The sequence below is a fragment of the Passer domesticus genome, chromosome 16 (assembly GCF_036417665.1).
Source record: "Passer domesticus isolate bPasDom1 chromosome 16, bPasDom1.hap1, whole genome shotgun sequence".
In the NCBI taxonomy this organism is placed as follows: Eukaryota; Metazoa; Chordata; class Aves; order Passeriformes; family Passeridae; genus Passer; species Passer domesticus.
In genome coordinates this window covers 4078772-4105284 of record NC_087489.1, presented here as the reverse complement: position 1 = coordinate 4105284, position 26513 = coordinate 4078772, and the positions used below count along the sequence as shown (strand labels likewise).

At 42.4% G+C, this 26513-nt stretch overlaps 1 protein-coding gene across 11 annotated transcripts in view; it reads right to left on the bottom strand.

Moving 5' to 3' along the window:
• PTPRT (protein tyrosine phosphatase receptor type T) overlaps positions 1–26513 on the bottom strand; it is a 445906-nt gene that overhangs the window by 205830 nt on the left and 213563 nt on the right. For all 11 annotated transcript variants that reach the window (XM_064391854.1, XM_064391853.1, XM_064391856.1 and 8 more), the window contains exon 7: positions 20241–20534. In XM_064391854.1, coding sequence (XP_064247924.1) covers positions 20241–20534 — 294 coding nt within the window. The remainder of the gene's footprint in view (positions 1–20240; positions 20535–26513) is intronic.

The following is a 26513-nucleotide window of genomic DNA, read 5'->3' as shown; positions in this document are numbered from 1 at the left end:
ACTTCTAGGACAAACTTTGAGTCCCCTCACTTCCCAAGCAGATGCTTTTAATGCACAGAGGAGGAAATAGCACACTCGGCTCTGTAGCCATGATATTTTAGTGAAAAAGCCTCTGCTAGGATTTTTCCTGTCCTGAGGAGCTGAGGGCCTCAGGAAAGAAATGTAAACAATAACTGTCTGCTGCTGTGGAATGCCACAGGTGCATCTTCCATTGGTCCATGTGGATTGTTTTCAATCAGTGACCAATCACAGCTACCTGTGCCAAGGCTGTGAGCAGTCACAGGATTTTTGTTATTCATTCCTGTTCTGTTCTTGTCTTTGTAGCCTTCTGATCTTCTTCTCTCTGTTCTTTTAGTATAGTTGTAATGTAGTATTTTAATATAATATATAACATAGTAAATCAGCCTTCTGATGAAAATGGAGTCAAGCCTCGTGTCCTCGTCCAAGGGGCAGCCTAAACAATACGGCTCCTCACACCACTCACCTGAGTGATGCCAGAGTGATCAGTGCCACAGGAGAACATATTAAAGAATGATGACAACAACCTGTTGACAAGTGACAAGAAAGGAGCTGAGCGGTGCTAAACTCTCACAAGTAAAGAGCAAAGAAGTAACTTCAGGTTTAAGTAGTTTTAAACTCAGTTCATAGCAAGATTAGCATCAATTTTGTGGGGAGGGAAAAATTATTCTTCTAAAGATAAATCTGGAGAATCATGGATGGCTTGTAAAATGGTGTCGAGCAGTTTGCCATAAATTTAAGGGATATTCAGTGCAGTAAGATCTCCAACCCAGATACCTAAGCAGAACAGAAATTTGGATACTTCAAGAACTGAAGATGAATTTTAATGACTGAAGAGAAAATTGAGATGGGAAATTGCCTTTCAAATCTTCTTCCACAGCAGTTAATGCTTCAAACTGCCACCTACTACACAACGAAACCTCATTTTGTCTCATCTTGTGATGGCAGAACCAGTAACTGAGAATCCATGTGAGAACCTGCACTGCATCAGAAATGTGATAGTTACTGCTTGGCCCAGGAGTCACACCGAAATCCACATTTGCCACAGGTTTTATTTATGTCTCTATTTTTAGAAGCTAGGCCAGGTTACTTAATTTCCCTGAAATGACTTTCCCCATCCTCTGCAGGGATAGGGAGGAAGCTGCTCTGTTTTCTAACTAGGTTTTAGTGTCTGTTCAGTATTTAGGGTGAATAAATGCCAGAACCTGCTGACCCTGCCATGAGTTACAGCCAAAGAGCCAGAAAAAGAACTCTGAATTCAATGAAACACAATGCAAAGGGCTAAAGGTCCTCTGAGCAGCCTCTGGGCCAGAACAGCCTGATCAATAAACAGAAGCAAAATAGCAATAAAAGCATCACTGCCTGATTCTGGGCCTAGAAGATTGGGACAGTCACTTAAGTGCATCGTTGCTTTTGCAGAGACACTCTGCTGTCCCCTGTCCAGCTGCTGATTGTGTGCTTCTGGGAGGAACCTCCTTAGAGCACTTTGAGACTGAGTCCTGACCCCATCCAGCTGCCCTGGTTCTGGATCAGCATCTAGCTGGGTCTGCTCTGCTCTGTGACCCACATGGCATCAGACATCTGCCAGGGCTACCAGCCACCTGCCATGGCCATCTCTCACCTACCATGGCCCTCCCTCAGCTGCCATGGCCACTAGCCATGTACCATGGCCATCCTTCATCTGCCATGGCCATCAGCCACCTGCCATGGCCTCCTCTCACATGTCAGGGCCACCAGCCTCCTGCCATGGCCATCCCTCCCCTGCCATGGCCATCCCTCACCTGCCATGGCCCTCCCTCACCTGCCATGGCCCTCCTTCCCCTGCCATGGCCCTCCCTCACCTGCCATGGCCCTCCTTCCCCTGCCATGGCCATCCCTCACCTGCCATGGCCCTCCCTCACCTGCCATGGCCCTCCTTCCCCTGCCATGGCCCTCTCTCCCCTGCTGTGGCCCTCCTTCCCCTGCCATGGCCCTCTCTCCCCTGCCATGGCTCTCTCTCCCCTGCCAGGGTGACCCAGCAATTGCTGATGAACACAGCCACAGCTGCTGCATCTCCCCACCGGTGTGTTGCAGTGACAAACGAGTCCCCTGAGGAAGATTTGCTAGACTGAAATGCAATATATCACTGAGTACCTGCAGTCCCCAGCAGTGACAAGTGTGTCCCTGAGTGCAGAGCGTCAGTTATGTCAACACTGGAGCCAACATGTTCTTCCTCCCCTCTCCATTTCCAAATGTGCCATAATATTTACTGCTACAATATCTTCCCCCATCAACCCTTTAACTATCTCCTATGGAGTCTAATTAAAATGAAGTATTGTAACACACAATCAACACTTGCACAGTATTGATGGAGACTTGCAGATGGTATTAGCAAGAAAATAGCTCTTCAGCACTGATTAACTTGAAAGCTTAAAGAAGTTCCTCTATTTTCTATGTTGTATGTCAAGTTGAACATTTTGACAGTAAGAAAGTTGCACTGCTTCTTCTACACTTTAATTACAGTAGCACTTCCCACTTGAACACCAGTGCTTAGAATTAGGCAATAATTAGTTGATTCCTCCTCTTTCATCTGCTACTTCAGCCTCAGCCACACTGAACACAGTAACCATCTTCACACTTCAGTTTTAGGTGGCAATTTCAGTGTATAAATAAATAAATATTTACACAGTGTTTCTATGAATTTGACAGTGATTCTCTGAGGAAGCAGGAGTAAGAAACACAACTGAAATGAACTGTGATAGCTGGGGCTTGGATCCTCTCCTCTCCTCCAGATTTTAATGCAATGACAAAACAATGATCCTGAAATGTTTAATGCCTCTTGAGAATCATAGAATCACAGGATGGTTTGGGTTGGAAGGGACCTCAATGACCATCTCATTCCAACCCCCTGCCATGGACACCTTCCACTATCCCAGGTTGCTCCAACCCCTGTCCAACCTGGCTCTGGACACTTCCAGGGAAGAATTTCTCCCTAGAATCTAATCTAAACATGCCCTCTTTCAGTTTAAAACCATTCTGCAAGGTACTGCAGAGAAAAAATATCACCAGCTTACATTCTTATAAAAGATATAAAAGATGGGATAAAATAATGAAACCCTCCCCAAAGCTGTTTCTAAGCAAGTGACCTGACTTAGTGATATAATTGCCATGCATTTTACTCAGAGGTTACTTCTCTCTCCTTACAAACAACTTTTCAAATCTTCAGGCAATTTTCCCCCTAGCGAAGAAATTGTGTCTAAGGAATGATATAATGGTTGAGTTATTGTTTGAAAATGGCTTGTTTGACTCACCATGCAAGTTTCTAAAAACATTAATTAAAACCTGAAAGTCTTACCCAGACAACACAATTTATAGGATGAAAAAAATCCTATCCCACAGTTCCTCATCCTCCTAGGACAATTCCTAGAATCTGAAGGCAGCAGGACTCACCACCCACCTCACACAGCAGTCCAAAGCAAACAGGCACTCAACAGCTGAAAGCTGGGACAGCACTTAAAGGAAACAGAGATCTGAGACTGAGCTTTGAGGGAGGAGAAGCTGAGCTCTTATTCCCACAGGACAGAGCACCGGCTCAGCTCTGAAATTCAAATACTGCTTTTTCACCAGATGAGAGATGATACAATTTAAAGAAAATAGAGGAAACAGAAGTGAGAGATAAAGTAAAAGTTGAACAGCACTCAACCCAGCACTGCTATATCCACAGTGATCTTGACAGCATTCCCAACATCCACTGCTGCTCCCCTCTAAATTGAGCTGTGCACATTAAAACCCCCCAAAAACACCATACACAAAAAAAAACCTGGCTGCCAAGGAGCAGTACTTGCTGGAAGTCCTGTCAAACCTCCCCTGGTGGATGTCTGCAGCGTGGTGCATCCTCAGCAGTGTAGGACATGCAAAGCTCTGCACATCACACAGACTGGCACAGATCCTGAGGCTCCCACGCTTCCCTTCCAGCAGACAACACAGAGCAGGGCTCCCTAGATAGTCTAGAGTGGTATTTTAGTGTAAGCAAATCTAAAATTATAGCAAGCTGTATAATTTGGTGGGCACCACTGAAAGAAACCCAGAAAGCTCAGAGGAATTGTTTGAGCTAAGTGTGATCAGAAGGAGCCACAGTGCTGCATTTCCTGCGGCAGCAAAGGCATTCCTGGTGCTCCATGGGGGCCTCTGGAGAGGCACCAGAGCTTCTTCCACCTCCCCTGCAGCACAGCACAGAGAGTCAGTGCAGGCAGTGAGGGCAGCTTTCTCAGCAGCTTTTTGAGGCTGGAGAAAGCACTTCCAGCCAGGTTCTCAGCCAGCCTCAAAGCTCTGGCTGCACATTCCACTCTCTGTTGACTCTCCTGGAGCTGGGGACAAGGGAGAACATGGAACAGATCCCACAGAGCCGTTTAGGCAACCTGCCCCCACCTTCATCTCCTTGATGCCTGAAGTAGACATTGAGCAAACACCCAGCTAAAATAAAATCCCATTTTCCTGTGCCAGGGTGTAACAAGGAAAGCTGCCAGCTTTGCCACTCCAGAAAGGTTTTCCATCCTGAGGAGGAGAGATGCAGCAGGCAGGAGAACACAGACAGCAGCCTGGAGCTGCAGAGGGTCACTGCCTGCAGTTTGCATGGTGAATGAATGAGTGATTTCACTTGTGAAAGGAAAAGCAAGAGGAGGGTTTAAAAACAAAAAAAACACCAGACCGTATTTCATGAGAGTCCATGAATATGGAGTGGGGAAAGAGGGGGTTGGCTTCTGACTCAGGGTTTTTGAGTTCTTTGGACCAACAGCACTTTTTATCTCATAAATATCACAACAGACAAGCAGGAAGGATTTTTAAGGATAGACCTGTCAGCACAGTCTGGGAATCACTCAGCTTTGCTGCCCAGAATGTGACCACATCACTGCTGTTTCTGTGCTCTGAATACACAGGAAGGAAACCTGCAGTGGCTGAAGGGGCCCAGAGCATCTCCCAGTGTCCTCGTGCTCCCAGGAGGGAGCAGATGGAGTGCTGCAGGCTGCACTTCGCTGCTCAGCCCAACTCCTTCAAGGAAGACAAATTTGAAGGAAATGCTGAAGGTGACATACCATTAGTACCCTGGTCCTTAACCCTGGGGACAACCCGAGGTAGGATTTGTTTCATAAAGTCTTAAAGGCATTTGAGTTTAAAAGCATTTCTGTCTGTCAACACATTCAAGTACATGATCAGAGGCAATGGCACTCCGTGACTCCTGTGCAAATCTCTGCACAGGCTGCAAGGGTCTGTCCTCCTGTGCTGGATACAAGGCATTTCTGCATCATGTCTCTAAGTCTGTGACTCAGGCAGTAATTTAACCCCATCCTGCTTTTCTCACTTAACCTCTGGAGGATAACTTCTTCTTAAGTTATTTACCTCTGGTGGGGTCACACAAACAGGTCTGTCTGGGTAGGAATGGCTGGGTTAAGGGAGGAACTGTTAGGATTTGCTGACAGCTGAAAAGATTGGAGCAATCCAGTTGGAAAGGGTTGAAGGGATAAAAACGATTGTGCCAAGGGGGATGGTTAACAGGAGATGGGTGCTGCAGTGAGGGAAACACAGGAAAAGCTGTTTTACAGGCACCAGAGGGTACACAGCTGAGTCACAGGATCCCAGCACGGCTTAGGCTGGACACTCATCTCACTCCAACCCCCTGCCATAGGTAGGGACACCTTCTACAAATTATTTGTGAGGTCCTTTTTATTGAATTATTTGTGAGGTCCTTTTTCATACCATGAATGAGGTGTGCTGGGAAAAAAACACACAAACCTCTCTACATGTTGTTCCAAATATTGCTGTTTCTGAAGCCTGAGGACTCTGGTGAAATTTAAATATTCATCCCTTTCCCACCAACTTCATCAAGTGATGACTTCACAGGAAAGAACTTTTGAGCAGAAAATTCCATTTTTTTTCACAAAAGCAATATCCACCATGTCTGTGTCACAGGCGGGTCAGAGAGCCTTCAGTTAGTTTTGGTGGACAAGGAGTACATTGCACAGAACATACATAGATTTTAATAATTATCTTGTCATTGAAAAATTGAGATCCAGGTATATTCTGAGTTTCTACAACACCTCCCGTTTCTCCTTAACTTCATCAGTTTTTGAGTGAAAAAAAATTCTAGGGGACAGTTGTGGAGGATGAGCCTCTAGACAGCTGCCACGAAAAATAGAACATTTGCCCCCTGTAAAGATAAAGAAAAGGATTCTGTGCCAGGCACATTTTGGTTTCTTCATGGCAGATATGGCCCTGACAAGTGAATTAATATGGATAAATAAAAGCCCAACAGAGTTTCGGAAGTGTGGAAAGCTCTCAGACACAAATTCACATTGAAATTTTTGGGTCTTTTTGGTGGATGCCCCATCCCTGGAAGTGTCCAAGGCCAGGTTGGACAGGGCTTGGAGCAAACTGGGACAGTGGAAGGTGTCCCTGCCATGGCAGGGGTGGAACAAGATGAGCTTTAAATCCCTTCCAACCCAAACCATCCTGTGATAAATAAGGCAAAAGGTGGATATTTCAGAGCCCTGTACTGCAAATATGAGGAGGTGGCCACAGGATCTGATTGCTGCTGGAATATTGAGGTTTAAGGACCAACACATTTCTTAATTGCTCAAAATTAAGTGATGCAGTGCTAAATATTTTAGCCCAAATTGCTCTAACCAGAAAAAAACCACAAAAACCAGACCTTTTTCCCCAAATAAACTCAACAGCATTAAAGAAATTTAGAACAAAAAAGCCCCACACCCCAACAAACAGTGCTGCTTGAAAATAAATAGAATACTATATAATATTTTATTATTTTTATATATTTATATATTTTTATTCCATTTTTCTATAGAATAAAAATTTCCCACCTCTTCTTTTTCATGTTCCAACTTTGCATCTTTAATGCTGCTACCTTTGCCTAACACACCTGCAGCACAAAGTGCTCTGCCCTCCCCTCTCTCTGTGACCAGCACTTGTTTTTAAAACTCCTCAGCATTTCACTGCCCAGGGATAGACCTGGGACAGACAAAAGGCCAGAATTGTGCATTCAGCACACAGGTACATTCCTACAGCCTAAAGAGGAATTTAACAAGGTAATGTTCATCATGGCACAGACCACCACAGTCATCTTTGGAGATTATTTCTTATTACAAGCATCTTTTACACTGGGACAGGCAGAGACAAATAGGGACATACAAACTATCACTCATACAAATTAATTAACCAAGCCTGAAACCCCAGGAGTGCTGACACCAACCTGAGCCTCAATCCCACAAGTGCCAGGGGAAAATTCTCTAAAAATGCCTGATGGGTTGCAGCAGAACACACCAGTAGAATATGAAGCACCTGTTTGCACAGAGCCTGCTTCCAACTCTGTTACGCTGAGCTATTTGCTTCTCTTTGAAAATAAGTAAATATTTGCTCTGCTGTGCCAGCTGGATCAGGGGAAAGCTCTGAATTGCCTCTCCTAGACAGGAGAAGGCTGGCAGAAGGTGCCTGTCTGGAGTTCACACACACAACATTAATTGGAAGCAACAAGTATTGAAAACAGCTTCAGAAAAGAAATGAGAACAACAAAAAGTAGATATAAAATTCATTTTCACTCTGCAGATTTTGTGTCAGTTACTGCAAAGTTCAGCTTTTAACTCTGTGGTTCCTGGTTTTTTTAGAAGAGTAAGATTAAAACCACAATCAGAAAAGTTGAGTTTTCATAAAGGCAAGGGAAGTTTTATACCTGAAACTTGTGCCTTGTCTGATTTTGAAGGAAAAGATGATGTACTTTCTGAGATGTGATGGGAATCAGTGTTTACAAGAAACTAACTCTTATCACCTGAAACCCCTTCCATCACCACAGAGCAAATTATAGAATGAAAATTCAGCACTTCAGAGATGGATTTTAATCTATGGCACCTATCAGACAACAACTCAGAAGACATCTATGCAATCTTAGAGCAGCAACTGCTTTGTCTGAGCTGCCAAAAGACAGTTTTAATTCCATATGAAATGAAAAATATATCACAGCTCTGGAGTTGCTTTTAGGCACAGTTGCTCTAATGAAATAGGATTCTTTCGTCCAGGAAAAAGAATTGTGTGGATCTTTATAAAGAGGAATGTGTTATGAATGTAAACATAAACACTATACCAAAGGGACCTATAGAACAGCAAGTGGAAAGATTTATTCCTATAATAGGTTAAAAACTAATCCATCTTACAGGGATAAAACCAACTGTGAAGAACTGTTTTTATACAAATACAGAAGTTCATACATACATCCTTTGATGCTGCATTCCTTGTCTTAAATTCAGCTTCCCACTCCTCTGCCTCAGTCCCTCTTCTGTTAAAACAGCCAACTTCCTGCCAACAGTTTATCTTCTTATTAAAAATGTCCTTAAATACAGTTATCACTTGAAGGCTTTATCTTCCAAGTGGTGGAGTTCCTTGATATATGATCTAATCTTCCAGGCTCACCAAAGATTTTTGTTAAACTTCATTTAACAAATCAATTTCTGGTGGTTTGGATCTATTTTTAAGACCTACTTTCCTCCTGGTTTGTTTTTTTGTTGTTTTTTTTTTTTTTTTTTCTCTAGGGAATGCTAGGAAACATCTCCAAGTGCCACAGGGAGGAAATTATAATGTTCAGGCTTTCAGATTTCGTTATCTTGTGAGTCGTGGTCTCACTTTCAACCCCCTTCTGATGGTCTCTGCACCAAGATTTTAGTTTAATAATTTGAAGGATTATTGGCAGCTGAAATGAGGATTTGTGGATCTTGAGCAAACACATTATAATCACAACTGTCAGGCTGATTTGGATGCTCAGGCCTCTAAGTCTCCCCAGCAATACTGGAGTACTTTGATGCAGTCACAGCTATGGTTTGTACTGCAGTATTATTTCTCAAGTCCTAAAATATTCCACTGCTTCACATTAAAAAAAGAAAAAGCTAAAGAAAAACAAATTAAATGAATAAAACTCCAAAGCTTTTAAGCTTTTAGCTTATGAAACTAAAAAACAAAAATAAGTTAAAAGGAGCTGAAAGCATTTCCTTTTCCTCACTGCACTCAGTTGAATAACAAATAATTAAAAGGGTGGCTAAGTGTAAAAACTGCAATCCAGTCCCAAGGCCGTGGCAATCAGCTGGATCACAAATCCACAGCCTGGGCAGATTGGGGATCTTTGTTTTTCACCTGTGTAATGGGAGCTGTGAAGGGATCCCAGAACTCCCAAAGGGGAATGAGAGATCTGTTCTGGGTTTGTTGTGTTCAGGTAATGCCTTTAACAGGCAGCAGAAATGCTCGAGGAGAGAATAGGTGGCTAAAAGTGACTTTTAAAAGTCCATTTTCAAGCTCAAACAATACAAAAATGCAACGTGGTGGTGCAGAAAGACAGACACAGCATTGCCAGCCGGGTTTTGCACTCTCATGCTCCACCTGCTGGTTCTGCAACACGATTTAAGACACCAAGCTGCCTTTTCCTTTTGTCCCCCAGCTGTGCAAAACCCCTGCTCATCTGGATGAACTGCCAAGTGTTAAACAAGAAGTCATGTTCATCTCAACGTTTCAGAGTCCACTGGGGAAAAATAAAAGGGTAAAATATTTATAACAAAATGTAAAACAGCTAAACATGTGAGGAAGAACTCTGTTCCTAAATGTCTTGCAAATGCCTCGGGGTTAAAAGCCTTAGCATGGTAAAAATGTAGTGCTCTCTTCCATTTTGCCTCTGCCTGGCTTTTGTACTCTATGTTAAAGCATCCATGAAAGCCAATTAATGTGCATTTTATTCTTTGAAACGTTTAAAATTGGCCACTTCCAGCGTATAAAGTCTCAGCATCTCTTATTATTTGAGTGCTTTTCAATGCAGACTTGTGTGTATTAAAAACACACTTGAAAATGAAAGTCATTTATGTTTCAGCTGCCTCTGGAAAAGCAACAAGAGAAACACAAGCAGGAAGCAACACTCGTCCCAGGACAAAGATGGGATCATGACTATGCAAATCCTGAATGGATGCTTTGCAAGGACGGGGCTGTCATTGATTCCTGGGATGAGTTATGGCACAGAGGAGGCAAAGGCACCTCCCTCTGGTTCTCCTGAGCCCCAGCTCAATGGGAACACATCCACAGCATCCTCCTTCCCCAGCTCCCTCCCACTGACTGGGCTTTTCACACTTGGATAAAGCCACAGCTGGAAGCGATCATCTCGTGCACCCGCGGCAAGCCAACAGAGGCAGTAATAACATGGTAATAAGGGATGAGATTTTATGAAAGATGCCTCTTAACTGAAGACTAAAAGACACCATGCAATTTAAATAAAATTGCTTTTAGCAGGGGACTGAGTGACAATTGAGGAAAAATGCTTGGCCTCTTTTTGCAAATGGTGGGGCAGATTTTCAGTGGGTATAAAATGCTGACTTGGGCAAAGCAGTGCCAGGTTTCCATGAGCCAAGGAGTCACATTTTGAGGCCCACACTAGAGAAACCCTTAAACTGAGAATGCTGAAATGAAGCTGCACAAGCAAGCAGGGAAGAAGATATTAACACATCAAATATCTGCTTGTGTTGCTTCCCTCCCCGCACAATTTTGTTACGCGAGCTGAGAAGAGGAATTGCACAATTATCCAAAAGCGCACAAGAAAACTCAACCAACCTTGTGTTGTGCACAAAGAACCCAGCTCCCTGGTTAACCCAGGCTGGCTGGGTAACACAGCACTGAGGGAATTTTGGTTTGGTGTCTCTGGGCACCACTTGTGTCCAGACTGCAGTGCTGAGTATCTTCAATCCTTCATGGGCCTGTCCTGTCAGTGACCTCATACAGAGCCTTCACATGAGCCCAGCACATTAACACAGAATCACAGAATTACTGAGATTGGAAAAGACCTCCAAGTTCATCAAGTCCAGCCTGTGATTTACCCCTACCCCAACACCCAGCCCAGAGCACTGAGTGCCATGGCCAGGTGCTCCTTGGACACCTCCAGGGCTGGGGACTCCACCACTTCCAATGTTTAACCATCCTTTCCATGGAGAAATTCCTCTTGCTGTCCACCCTGAGCCTCCCATGGCCCAGCCTGAGGTTGTTCCCTCTCCTCCTGTCCCATTCCCTGGAGCACAGCCCGACCCCCCGGCTGTCCCCTCCTGTCAGGAGCTGTGCAGAGCCACAAGGGCCCCCTGAGCCTCCTTTTCTCCAGGCTGAGCCCCTTCCCAGCTCCTTCAGGATTCTCCATCCCCTTCCCTAGACACTCTCAAGCACCTCAAGCTGCAGAAATACATGCTTGAAAAACTGCAGCAATAATCCAGCTGGTTTGTATTCCCTCCAAATTTGATTCAAACCCACTTTTCCCTCAGAAGCGCAGATGCTCAGCTGCCTCACCACAAAGTCAAGCCGTGCTCAAGGATTTTTCTGAGTCCAACAAAACAGAATAGCGTTTTGTTGGTTTTGGTTTAGTCCTTTTTGTTTTGTTTTCTCCCCTCTCCTTTTCTATTTTTGCCTCTTCAGATTAAGAATAGCTGTTTGGGATGAAGCCTGGACAGAACTCAGGAGACAAGAAACATCAAAAAGAACAGTGTCCTAAATTCAGCTGGTGTGAAAGCAAGAGCTGGGAAGGTTCCCTGCTTTTAGGAGAAGTTGTGAAATCCCACCATTAGTGAGAACAGTTCTTGGCATAAGAGCCTTATGCCTTTCTGGAAGTTGTCATCTTCCTGACCAGCCTGCCCACTCCAAAAATAATACTAAATTCAAACCACATTCTGGAAAAATATTAAATTAAACAGCAACAGCACCAGGCAGAAACAGTGTGATGTGGAAACGAATAACTAGACTTCCTCCTAACAAAAATAAAAATAAAACACTTCTGGATAACAAACTGCCTTTGCAGATAAAAAAATGTAAATCCCTAGAATTTAAATCCATCGTGAGCAAAATCCCTCTGGAAAAAAAAAAAAAAAAGACAAAAAACCAGACCATAGCACTATTGTGGCTGGATTTATATTCAGAACTGTATTTATGCAGACTAAGATAAGGGCAATCAATCCCAGGCCCCAGGACAAAAAGCTGATCTTCTTCAAGGATCAGGATAAAGAAAATTCCTCACCATATGTCCCATGGTTAAAGGCAATAGGGGGCATGCTTTGGGAGACTCAGGACTGTTTGGGGATTGGTCAGTGCTGGAAAAAAATATCAGATTTATGGCACACTGATGTGCTCCAGCAGTAAATCCCAGCCTTGCCTCTGCATGCTGCTGCTTTCCCACACATGGAATTTAGAGCCTGAGCTCTGGAAGGGTCACAGCCTCACGCCAAACCAAGGATCCTGTCAGCTCCAACAGTCTGGATTTCCAGGAGTCCTGCGTCCCCTCAGCCACTGCAAATGCACCAAAGCACTCTGCTCTCCTTTCACCATTCCATCTCCTCACAGATTCTTCCTGTCCCATACAGGTTGTCACTGTTATATCTCACACAACAGAGCTGCTCCTTCTTTCAATTCTTTTCCAGTAAATAATTCACAGATCCAATCTATCCTCTATTCTTTGAAAGGTGGCTTTCCAGGGCAACCGTGTTGCTGCAAACAGCACAGCCATAATTTGATCCTGCTGGTTCCTCAAAGAGATGCTTTTTGCCTGGGACACCTCTGTGTGTGAAACCAGCTGTAACTTGGAAAGAAACCAGAAATACATTTGTCATCAAGAAATACATCACCTTCTCTTTTTTCCCCCCACATTTTCCATTTATTAATCAAAGGGTAGATGCTACCTTTCTACTCCCAACAAAAAATAAGTGAGGAGAGGAAAGAATAAAACAGAAATCCAGATATATTTATCTATTTAATCAATTTTGCAGGGAAAAATCATGATCTTGCATGCAAAGGGATTTAATCCTTTAGGATGAAGCCTCTATCTTTCAGCAATGCTATCAGGCTGGTTCCAAACACAAACTGGGGATCAAGGATCAAAATGAAGGAATATTGTATTTCTGTAGCTCTTAATCCCTCTGGCTGACATGCCAAGGGCTGTTTGAGGTGGAATGAAATCAGAGCTTCAATCATCAAGGTAGGGAATGTCCCTGGAATGGCTTTGGGGGATCCACAGAGCCAAACTTAGGCTGCCAGAGCTCCAGGAGCGTTGGGACAGTGCTGCCAGGGGTGCCCAGGGTGGGGTTGTTGGGGGGTCTGTGCAGGGCTGGGTGATCCTGTGGGTCTGTACCTCAGGAATATTCTAGAATTCTATGATAAAGTTTTCCTTCACTTGCTAAAAAGCCTCTATTTCCCTCATCCTCTCCATTTAAAGTTACAGGATACTGGAGTCAAGAGTTAAAATTTAATATTAATAGGGGAAATGAATGTGTCTTTCAGCACAAAGCTTAGAGTAGCTCCAAGTTAAATAAGTCTGTGAATCAGTGATTTTAATAATACAAAAAAATCAGTTGTACAGAACACTCTTTCAAATCACTTGATATGCTTTTTGTGCAGTGCTTTGATTCATAGATCTGAGTTTTAATTTTTTTTTTATTATAAGCTTGAGAAAAAAAAAATGAAGGCAGCAGTGTAGCAACCTTGAATCATATTTTTACACATTAACATGTGGAAGTTTCCTATTTAATGGGAGATATCACCTTAAAATTAAACCAGAAATAAATATTTTTGAACTCATACCCAGTACACATGCTTGTGGTTGTTCAGTTCATACATTTCATAACAGTGTGCAAATACCTTCTTTTTCTAACACCTGTAATAGAGCAAAAACCAGAAATATTTTTATAGATTTAGAACTATTCTCTTAAGCCAACAAAAAATGACAAAAGCTGCTTACTACTGGTAAACTTCACTAGATTTCATGGCAACAAAGTCACCTGTTAACAACCACCAGAGGAAAAAGTTTTCCAGCTATTTGGCAGCACCATATCAAACTCAGAATGTTCAGATCATTTACATTTGTATCAGCCACTGTATCTGGGCTATTTTTAAAGGGAGTATCGAATTCAGCCCATCATTTAAGACTAACTTTTATTTCCCTAGGCCTCCACCAAAAATTGAGTATTGATCTTGACAAGGGCTCTTTGTGCAGGAGCTAAATCACCCTGTGGTGATTAAGGCAGTCTCCAACAGCTTATCTGAAGGGAGAGGCTGCCTGTGAGCCATGGAATTTTTCACATGAGGACAAACCTCCTACGGACATAAACCTGTTCCATGAAGAGTCATTGCCATGTGTTTCCTGGGGGGAGATGTTGGGGTTTCTCAGGACTTTTTCTCCCCTCCCATTCCTTACCAAACAATTCTCCTGTCAGACTGAACAGTTTTCTTATTCCAAGCCACAAGGTTAGAAAACTGCCCCCATTCTACAAGTCAGTCTACAACCTGTTGTCATTATCCAATAACAATTCCAACAACATCCAAGTCTCTGCCAAAAGGCAAAGAATGATAAATTCACCAAGGCTGGAAAAGCCCTCTAATATCAGAATGCAGCCATTAACCCCAATTCACCTGCTGTCATAATCCAAAAAGGCAGAGAATTATAGAGCCACTGAGGTGGGAAAGCCCCCTTAGGTCAGAGTCCAACCATTAGCGCAGCACCACCATGTTCACATCCACACCTTGTGGGGATGGAGGACTGCCCTGAGCAGCCTGTTCCAATGCCTGACAACCCTTTCAGTAAGGAACTTTTTCATAATATCCAATTTAAGGCTCCCCTAACACAACCTGAGGCTGTTTCCTCTCTTCCTGCTGCTTGTTTCCTGGGAGCAGAGCCCAATCCCCACCTGGCCACAATCTCTTTTCAGGCAGTTTTAGAGAGAGAGAAGGTCCCCCGGGGGCTCCCTTTCTTTAATCTCAACAGCTAATGAAGATCAGACAATGTTCTAATGAAGCTAAATGTTCAAGGCAGCCTTTCCAGACAGTATTTTAATCAGGAGTAAGTATTGATCATAAAGTATTTGGTCTGTCCCTTTATTAATATTAATTTAAATATTACTCTTTGGCCCTGTTTTTCATGTGAGTTTGCCCCACTAGAACAAACAGTTTTCAGATGAGATTCCCTGCAGGACAATGACCTCAAAATCAAACTTCTCCCTTTTTTCCATCCACCAGAGTTAAAAACAACTTTTCCCCTATTCTTCTTTTCTGTGGAAACTGAAGAAAGGAGGGAGGAAAAAAAAAAAGCAGAGGAATAGTCAATAAGCACAGAGAAGAAAATAAGCCTCAAGCTTCCCAAAGCACACACTTGTGAACAAAGGCCAAAGAACAAGGATTTTAAAAGCTCTGTTTATCTACAGAGGATGGCTAAAAAGGCCCCACACTTAGAGAGAATCAGTGCTGAACACAAGGCACTATTGGGAACTGTGTTCAAACACTTTATTCTAATCCTATTATCTCCTCAATCTATTATTTTGGGGATAAACACTAATGTTTTATATCTGTCTTTCCTTTAACCAACCTTCAACCCCATGTCTGGTCTTAACCTTAACCAAACTCTCTCTTTTCCCCATTCCCTGCTGACAACTCCTCCCTCTGACTGACACTTCACTGGGTTATGCCTCAAGGTCATTTCATCCTTTCCTGTCCATTTCATCCTTTCCTGTCCCAAGTCAAAACCTATAACAGCCCATGGAAAAGCCAAACTCAAATCCAAAACACAAAACCTGCAAAAAACAAATTAACAAATTGTGCAGGGTTTGCCATATTTTCTGGCAGTTGGCTTTTCCTTGAAGAAGGTAAGCTGGGATTTAATTTTCAGTATTATTTCTAGAGAGCAAATATTACATCTTTAATGCTGTCCTGTAGAACATCAAAAAGCATCACCCGTGGGGTAACACGCCTGGGCACATACTGCTAACAGAAATTTAGATATTATACAGTTTAATAAAACTTCTTTATGCTCATTTAGAGTAGGACCTTCCATAATTATGCTATGGGTTTTATCTAATTGAAAAAAACAAACAACCTTTCAAGTCCATAGCCACCTTCCATTCAGTGTGATCAAAATCTGAAACTTATTAATGATTTTGTAAGAGTTGTCCTGATGTCTGAGCTCATGCTGGACCATCCTGGCCATGCTTCTGCTCTGAAGCAAAGCTGACAGTCAAGAAACAAAACAGGCAAGGGAAACTTTGTAAATGAACTTCTGTTGTTTGATTTGAAGTGGAAGAGAAGCATGGCCCTTCCAAAATCCTTCTCATTTTCATCTCTAAATACAAATCTCATTGGAGCTTGTGCTTGAATTGAAGGCCAGCAGTTACTCAGCCTCCCCAGAACAAAAAAAAAAAATTATAAAAATACAGTCTCTATGTGAAAAGAGCCTGGGCAGAGTATTCAGTCCAAGGGATATTGACTTTCCTCTCTTTGCAGCCACCCTCTGTTTATTGTCACACTGAATTCTAGAAATTTAAATAACTAAGTGCTTCTCCAGTACAGGTGATATTCTCTACTCTTACTTGTGCATTCAATTTTGTTACCTTTATTTGTGGCCTTAATAAACAGAGCACAACACCAAACAGTGCAGTACAACTGGGCTGCTCCAATCACCTGCTGGTTGCATACAAATGTGTAGGAGGTTGGTACTTCCCTCTTGCTCAGGAAAAGTAAAGACAACTAATAAAACTAATAAAAAATTCACATTAAAAAAAGCAACATCACTCATGCCTCAACTATTTTAAAACCCCTCAATTTTCCCTGATGTCATTCATTAGGTACTCTTAGGAAAATCAAGGCAGCAGAGCTGTTTTCTCAGTTCAGCACATTTTTGAAAATCTTCACCGTGAAAGTTTTGTGTAATTATCTCAAAATGGTGTTTTGAAGGAGTTCCACGACGCATGGAAATTGGAATAACGAGTTGCATTTTCTTGTCTATCACTTCAGTTGGCATTTGGTGCAATTGTACATCTTTAGCTATTAAGTTTCTCCCTTCCTCCTGGTCCACACTTAGATCAAGATCATTACAATTTCTCCTACCCAGTGCCCTAAACAAAACATAAATGCCATCACCATCAATCTCAACAAGGCCTGTATGACAGCTAACATTAACAGAATGACCTTCTCCAGTTAGATTTTCATTAGTAAAATAGGATGGAAAACAGAAAGTGCCCCAGCTTTGCCAATTTGAACAAATTATCCACGTCATCCTTCTCGGAGTCAGTCGATACCTGAACTGGGCAGGAAACTCAGTAATCTGGGACATAAGACAATAAAATATTAAGCACCAAGCCAACTTTTTTTCTTATCTTAACTCCTGAATAAGCCAAACCCAGTATTTTTTACAGGTAAGGCAGAGAGGCTTGCAAGTTTGGCTGCTGCAGAGAGTGTGACAGCAAAGTGACAACACATGAACTCCAGAGCAAATCTGAGCATGTCACATTCCCATCTGCAAATGCACAGCCCCAGGCCAGGCCTGCAGTGACTTCTGGTGATGTCAGAGGATTCGACCACACTAGGAAAGGAGTAGAAATCCAGAAGGTGAGCAGCAGAACACGTGCCAACTTCCCAAACAGGCCAGGACACCATCCATGTGACTTCAAGCTTTCCACACAGCTGCTGCAAAGCCTTTAAGGTCTGTGTTCTACAAAGGAGAGGTGCTGAACCAAGCAAACACCTCCATGTCAGGACCTCATGCTCAGGCTTATTTTTTTTTAACCAAATCTTCTTAAAGGGGCACTAAATGTTCACTGATTTACAGCCTTCATAGTAAAGGATGTGCCACCCAAAACACAGCCAGCCTGCCAGGCTTCGTCTCTTGGTAGAGAAAGAGGATATTGCTATAATTGTTCCTCCCATGAAGTGGACAAGGAACACTAATATTAATCCCATCCTAGGATGTTTTTGGGTGTTCTGGATGCCTTCTTCCCACTTCAGATTTGCTGTTTGATCAGAAAGAGTAACAGGAAACAGAATGTCCTTATAAGGTTTTCACTTAAACCCATATGTTGTAAGCCATTAATTTGTGGGGAGAGAATGAGGGTTTGTAGCAAAAGGAGAGAAGCCTTTTAATCCCTGTTTTTTGGTCACACCACGGTAAGGACCTTGCAAAAATTACAAAAATGCAAGAAAATGAATTTGGGTGTTGAAAAAAACCTGTGAGGCAGAAAAGTGCTTTGCTCATCCCCTTGCCAGGCACAGGGCTTGATTTCCTTTAATGGCTAATGATTAATGTATGACAACAGGATGAATAGCCAATATATCTGAAACATGAGCAACATCATCCGTCAGAATTTCACAGGAAGTCCAATATGGCTTAGAAAGAAAGATAGACTACTTCTGCCCCTGGATCAGAACTGATCCACTCCAATATGAAAGAGAAAAGGAGGGAGCTACAAGGGTTTGAACACAGTCCTTTGTCAGAAATTAGGAGGGAAATGGAACACAAAAATGCATTTTAAAAAACTACTATTAAAAATAAATAAAATTAAATTATTTATAAATTATTAAATAAATTATAATAATTTAAAATTATTATTTAAAAATTTCCTCCTTCAGCACAGGGCACTCAAACTGATATCTGAGTCAATTTGCTAATAGCCTCTGCAGATCCACTATCCAAGAACAACATAAATTTTGTTCTCCACTTAGAGATGAAAGTGTTATCACAGCCTGGTCTTAAGAAAAATTTTCTTATTGCAGGACTGGTCAGAAAAAAAAGTTCGTTACCTATTCCAACTGAAAGCAGCCTCACACTGTGGCAAGAGTTTGTCAGATAAACCACAAGCGTAAAAACAACAGTTCTTAAACACCTGCCTGTGGAACAAAACGAAATATTCCAGGATGTGTCCAAATTCCCAGTGTCAGCTCAGAGCCGTGCTGAAGCACCTGCAGCAGGGCTGTGTGACAGGGCACTGTGGCAGCAGCTCCCTGGCCACAGAGAGCAGGCACAGATACAGACCCTCCCAGGCATCTTCCCTGGGGAAGGCTGCGAGAAGCTGTGAGAAAGAATTCAAACTGTGGCATTCACATTCTCTGGAAAAATCCCTTTGCCCAGCATTTTTCTCCTGGGAAGCTGAGAAACCTCAAAGAAAAAGGAAAATAATTCTTATCTAATTTGCTTCTCCTGTGTTGTGCTCATGTGGAATGTGTTTGGAGATTGTTTTATTCGATTCTGCTGTGAGTTGTTTTCACTCTTTGGCCAATCAGGGCCAAGCTGTGTCGGGACTCTGGAGAGAGTCACCAGTTTTCATTATTATCTTTTTATCCTTCTGTAATTATCCTTTCTGTATTCTTTAGTATAGTTTAGTATAGTATTCTTTAATATAATCTAGTATCATAAAGTAATAAATTAGCATTCTGAGAACATGGAGTCAGATGCATCATTCCTCCCTGCCACGGGGCACTCTGCAAATACAATAAAAACAATTCTTATCTTCACTTGCTGCACCTGTTGCCAGGCAAATGTGGAATGTGTTATGGAGACCTGTTTTCCAAAGGGTGGTGGTGTTTTGGTTGGTTGACAATGAGGTCAAAGCTGTATCAGGCTAGAAGGGGTTACGGGTTTCTTAAGAATATAGTAATAATATAGTGTTGGGGAAGATGAAACAGGAAAGCCTTATAAATATGATTGCCTGGCAAAAGATTTTCAGAATATGGAAAGTGTAAGTGAGATTGAAATGAAAGCAAGCTTTGAGATACCTTAGTTACTGAACAACTGGAAAACAATGGTATGGGGGCTGAAGGTAATCCCCTTTTGATGAAACAATACCCTTTGCTGCAGACAGGTCCAAGGGTCAGAGCAGCCCCTACTAGCTTGGCAGAAGGGGTCCAAAGAGTATTTTTTTAGGGTTTAAAATATAACACAGTATGGTAATATAATGATTCTTATAGGCTGTATGTAAATGCTACAGGATTTGTATCTTGTGTTAGATATGTTAGTAAGAATTAGAATATTCAACACAGAAAAAGATTTATGGTATTGTAATGGGAACCTCTCTCTCTTTTACTCTTTTGCTCGCTCTCATCCTCTTTACCATGCTCTTGCCTTCTTTCTCTTTACGACTCTCTTTACCTCTCTCTCCCTCTTTCAGGCCTGCTCCGAGCCGTGGCTGGCAGCTCCAAGCAGAGCCCCTGCACCCACACCCTTTGCAATAATCTGCAAGTCTCAAGACCAGGCTTCAGAGATCTCTCGTCTCCATCCATCCCGACCGTCCTACCCCCCTTGCTCCTGCAATACAGTATAGCGGGATAAAGCAATGGTTCAGCCTTCTGCATCATGGAGGCATTGCTAATTACACCCATGTTGACAGAGCACCTGTTAGGGAGTGGAAAAGCAGCAGAGCCCTCACCTGCACACTTGGTCCTGGTGGTCAGGGGGGGCCCGGGGGGCCCCGTGCCCCCTTCCCCTGGGCGCGTCAGCAGCACACGGATCTCGTACTCCACGTCGGGGTCCAGGTGCCACAGCTTGTAGTTGGGGGAGTCCACGATGTGGGTCTCTGCCCAGTTGCCCGTGGTGGTCCTGTACTCCACCTCCTTGAGGATGATGGGCCCGTCCCCGATGATGGAGTTGGCGTTGGGTTTGATCCACAGGTACGTGGCTCCCACGGCCAGCAGCTCCGGGGGGGCGATCGGGGTGGGAGGCTCTGGGGGCAGAAACAAATCACAACCAGTCAGAATATGTTGCCCAAATTTCCATTCCAAAACCTTTTGTAACAAAGGCACGTTTTCCCCCTCTCATTTTCCAAATATTACATAAGAATTTAATCTGTTACTGGAAAGAATTGGGCTTGGGTTTTTTGTCCTTAAATTCCAGCCCTCTTGCACTGGGGGTTGTGTTACTGATTGAGAAACACCTCTGAAAATACAAAGCAGCTTTCTGTTTTAAAAGTGCCTTCATAAACCTCATAAACATTTATAAACCTCATCATCAGGTTTATACTTGCTCCCTCTTTTAAGCATGTGAACAACAGCACTCAACATCTTGGAAAGTGAGGGAAAGAAATCCTAAGTAAAGACAACTGAGTGCCCTTAGCACAAACCATGAATCAAAGGGCTCCAGCACAGCCCTTTCTCTGTCCTGGCACAGCAGAATATCCCAGTCACTGATCGAGGTGCTTTGGTTCAACCAAATTCTAATGCTTAATATGACACAATTAGCAACAAGAGGAAAACTCAAATCACTTTTTCATTTTCTGATCTTAACCCCCCAAAACTAGAGAAAAATAACAGCATATATATTCTAATCAAAGCACTGGCTGAGACAATATTAGCAAATTTAAACAGCAGTGATCTTCCCATGCCCAGCAGCCAGGAAGGTGTTGGAACGGGCTCTGAGTGGGGCTCTTAGTGGCTCAGAATAAAGAAAACTCCAAGGCAATAGTGAATCAACACCTCCTATGGTGTTTGATTGCAAAGTTTGCTCAACTTCATGGGAAAAGGTACTCAAGAAAGTCTGCATGACACCTGAGGAGTGCCTGGATGTTTGAGAAGCAGTATAAGGAGGCAGGAACCAGCTACTGAGTACCACCTCTGTGAGAAAAAGCAAAGTGAGCTGATAAAAGACATCTCAGCAGCTCCCTTTGATGGAAGCTACAAAAAAAAAAAAATCTACAGAGCTCTGGCTGCCTGCCTGATTTTTATTATTCTTTTTTCCCCTCTCTGTCAGTGTAAATAACACTTGCATTCTGGAAACCACATGAATAGCATACACCTTGTGGTTTTGAAAACCTGAGCTGAACTCTGCAAGATTATCAGCACTTTGCTGAATCTTGCCTAGCCTTCCCTCTACCACACTATAATATAGTTTTCCCTCAGCCCAGAGGACACAAACTCTGTTCTCTTGTGAAAATCAGGTGACAAAAAAAAAAGAATATTTTTATCAAGAGGGGCTTAAAACGCTGGCACAGGGTGCCCAGAGCAGCTGTGACTGCTCCATCCCTGGAAGTGTCCAAGGCCAGGTTGAACACTGGGTCTTGGAGCAACCTGGGATACTGGAAGGTGTCCCTGCCCATGGCAGGGATGGAACAGGTGAGCTTTAAGGTCCCTTCCAACCCAAACCACCCTGTGATCTGTCTCTGAAAAAGAAACAAATAAATGTTACAACATAAGAAATTTGGAGTTCAATGGGAATCATTCTAAACCCCTCTCTCCTGAAGGTGATTCCTCAAAGAACTCAAAGAACTAGAAGAATCCCAGACCCAAGGAAAAGAGGAAGGAAAGATTTTGAGTACCACATGATGGGAGGAAGATTGGATTTTCCCCTCAGGATAATTCTAGCAGGTTAAGATCTGCTCAGTGAAGAAAAAGAAACTGTTGTAGAAAAGGATCAACTGAAATTATGCTTGATTTCATTTCTTTTAACTGTTTACAACAAATCATTCTATCTCCTTGAGACTGACTGCAGGAGTTTTGTGTTGTAACTCTGGAGAAAAAACAAACTGAATTGTAATTGCAGCAGGTAGCCAACATGAAAAAAATCAGTGATACCAGATATGTTTTCTGTAGAATATCTGTTTCTGCTTTAATTCTGCACTATTCCATAACTCCTGCCAGAATCTTTTTCTGATATGAAATGCCAGGCTGATTATGTTTTGACTTACAAAGTTATTTCTCCAGGAAAATTGTTTTCAAGAAACATGAGTGGATACATTTTCATTAAAAATCAAATTAATATAGATCACAAGCAGTTTATTTCTTGTTTCTTGGTGCAAGGCAATTAAAAGAGAGATTTGGTTATTTTTATTCCCAATGCAAAAACTACATCTTACAAGTCACATCATAGCTGAACACAAGGCAAATGAAATATTAAACTCCATTCTCCTGGGCTGCAGACTTCAATAGCAACATGAGACAGGTTACTTTGGGATTTGATGGCAACTTAGAAGAGATTTATGGGACCGAGCTTAATTAATAGAACAGTTTATCCTACTAGACAGACATGAAGCGAGTTTAGTAACCACTGTGGCCAAACAGATTTAAATTACAATGTCACCCAGCACGCCCATCTTCCTTACTTTTGTCCCAGTCCAAATCATCCCAAAAAAAAAAAAAAGTGATGCTGGTTTCCCTTCTTTCTCCCATTTATTTTTCCCTTGTTCTACCACTGAAAAAACAGGTACTGTAAAATGTAATAGAATTAGGAATTTAAACTGTTGCTCCTGCTTTCTGAATTTAAGGAACTAAGATAAGCAGCTGTTCCTGTAGTTTTTAGAGAATCAGTCCCACCTCACTGAAAATAATTAATTATTTCCTACTAGCACCAACTGGAGCAAAATCTTTAACTTTTTTAATATCACTCTGTGCCAAATTACTGCAAGCACTCTAAACAAGTTCCCCATTATTTAGCAAAACTGGCACATAAATAAGAACTTTTTTTTCTCTGTTACAAAACCCACTTGCCAGTTACAGATGAGCAGCCTGACGTTATGAGCTCACTATTTTAATTAAAATCTCTGTTTGACCCTGATTAAGCAAACATGGTGACAGATTGGCCTTGTACACATGTAATTGTGAACAGCCATATTTTAAGGCCCATTTCATCCCAACACTATTTTATATCACAAGCTTTGCCTGGCCTGGTGCTCCCTTTCAGACACTCTCCCACCTCCTCCAGACAGAGAGGAGGAAACCAAAGGCTCCCCCAACAAGCAGCACATCTGGAACTGGATTGCTGTCCCTGGGATATCCAGCTGAACCACAGACTTGGGAATGACATGGAAAAATGTGTTTAAGGGTGCTCACTTTAAAAAAAAAAATGTAGTTCAGACTCCAAACAAAAACCAAAATTTTTGACCATGGGTATATTTTACTGAATCTAAAACCAGGCCCAGTTGTGCAGACACAAAGGGAACTGGGGTGTGCCTTTCTCCTCCTGTTAGAACAGAAAACTCAGCTCCTGTCTGCAGCTCAAAAGGCTGAACACTGTTAGAGATTGAAAATTACATGAATTCTAGTAATGCAAAGAGTGTGAGAAAACAAAATTAACATGAAGGACCAGAATAGAACAAACAGAATCACAGAGGATCTCAATCCCCACAAGGATCAAGTCCAAATCCCTGTTCCTTGCAGGACCACCTAAAATTCCATCATCCCTAGTGACAGGACAAGGGGCGATTGCTTTAAACTGACAGAGGACAGGGATAGATTGGTTATTAAAAATTCCTCCCTGTGATGAAGAGGGAGGCACAGGGTGCCCAGAGCAGCTGTGGCTGCCCCTGGAAGTGCCCAAGGCCAGGCTGGATGGGTCCCTGGGACAGTGGAAGGTGTCCCTGCCATGGCAGGGGTTGGAATGAGATGAATTTTAAGGTCCCTTCCAACCCAAACCATTCATGGATTCTACAGTGACAAAGAGCATCACCCAGACACTTCCTCAACTCTTACACTCTTAGTACTGTTAACACACTTCTTTCCAACTGTTGTGAAAATCAAAACTATTTTACTCTTTGCCAAATATTCCTGAGTGTTTCTACTCTACTGCTGGAATATTTCTCTACTTGGCTTTCTAAGCAAGGCAATTCTAAGCAATTTTTATATGATGGAAGAATAAGTGGCTCTATGAATCCTTAAGATGCCACTGGGAAGACTGAAAAACTAGAGAACAATCCTCAACAACTGTTACCAATTTCTCCTGTGAAATAATCCATAAAGAAAGACATTACAGAAAATGCAATCTTAAAACAGATGGATACACCTCCTAAACAATGAATTTTATAAGATTTTTTTTTAAATTTCTCCCTTTTTCATAACAAAATCATCTGATAAACTGTACAGATAAGCTGACCATAAACTCTCATTGGCATGGGATGGGCTGTGGCTGGTTTTAGACAAAAAGAACCCTTAATGTCACAAAAAAGAACCCTTAATGTCACAAAACTCTGCTGTATCACCAAGTGCAGCAATTCCATGTTTTGTTTTCTCACATGCACAGGACCGAGCACAGGTTCTAAAAATAAGATCAGAAGAAATGCAGAGGTTGTTATTCTTTTTGGGTTGAAAAGGTGAAGATGGGACCTGCTGCACAAAGACCTTTCCCTGACAAGCAGGATTTGTGTTTTCCAACATGATCCTGATCATGCTGCTACTCATGGGAATTATAAAAGCTTTTCTCACCAAGTCCTAAATGAGCAGCTGTGGACTGTGCTTGTCAAACTGATCAGGATGGGACTGAAAGGCAAGGAAACCGAATTTTAAGCTTCTCAAAATTCTTTTAAGCAGAAAACACAGAATAAAAAGTGTCTATACAGTTTTCTACACAACAGCCAGACTGTCTGAGCAGCATCCATGGGCACATTTTCTAGTTTTATACAATAACAATGAATGTTCAGAGCTCTGAATGTCAATATTTATACTGGCATTGCTTTTTTCCACACTTCCTACCACTGTCATAAATACAGCAGGTAAATTTAGTTTTCTAGTGATGGTCCAAACTTTCCATTTGTTACACAAAAGAAAAAAGGCATCTGGATTTTACAATATTTAGCCTGAGAAGATTTCAGTGTGCTGACACTGCATTAATAGATCTTGTCTAAGAGAGACATTCAGATGTGTCTCTCAGTACTGTAACAGGCTGACAGCAGTGGCACGTGTCAAGTGCTATAGGAGTATGCCAGCAGCAGCAATAAATTATTCAGTAATTCACCTGGACAGGTAAAATTGCACCAGGGAATGATATGGTCTGTCTGAGCCCCTGGAAAAGTGCCCAGAACCAATTCTGAAATCAACAATTCTGAGTATTTAATTAAAGCAAAAAATCCAGAAAAGTGAGAGAAGAGGCAGATTTAGGATTCCTACAGCCAAGGGGCAATGGTTCCATAGGTTTATAAATTTTAGAGGTGCAAAGTATTTACTCTTTGGTTTTGCACTCAAACCACCCATTGTGAACAGAGCATTCCCAGCAGGCAAACATCACCTTACACCTCTTCTCTGTGAGCATTCCTGTACTGTGGGATGGAGCTCTGTTCTTTGGATCATGTGGCAAACTCCATGTCACTTCTCCCATCTGGTGTTTCTTCCCAACACAGGGTTTACTAACACAGCAATAAGTGACTTTAGTACTCTGTGATATAAAATACTCATTTGCCACAATAATGTGTTTTTTCCCTTTTGCTCTTCCCTCAAGAGCTGCTGCTTCTGTCTACAGGGGACTCACCACACATTTAATGTATAAAAGGCTAAGGAGAAAGCAAAAATGAGCCAGAAAATGTGAAAGAATTGAGCCAAGTGGTCAGAGAATCAGCACAACAGCAATGAAAGCAAGAGATGAGCAGAACCCAGGGCTCAGCAATCAATAACACCAAAGAAAGCAAGAGACACAGTATTTGGCAGGATGCTTGTCTGCTATCATCCCCTCAAAACCCCAAACTCAAGAACTACAGGCTATTCCCTCAGCATCTCCCAACAGCACAGGTGCAGTACACGGATATGAAGGGAGAACTTGATCCATCAGCCTGATGAAAACAGAGAAAACATTCTCTCTGTATTGTCCCCTAAAGAAGAGGAGGAAATGCCCCTTGGTGACTCGGACATGTGCTCTAAACTAAGCAACTGGGCTGTCAAGGATTAAAGAGAACACAGCAACCTTTACAGGAGCTACTGACTGTAAAGCAGGAGAAAACCTCTTAACC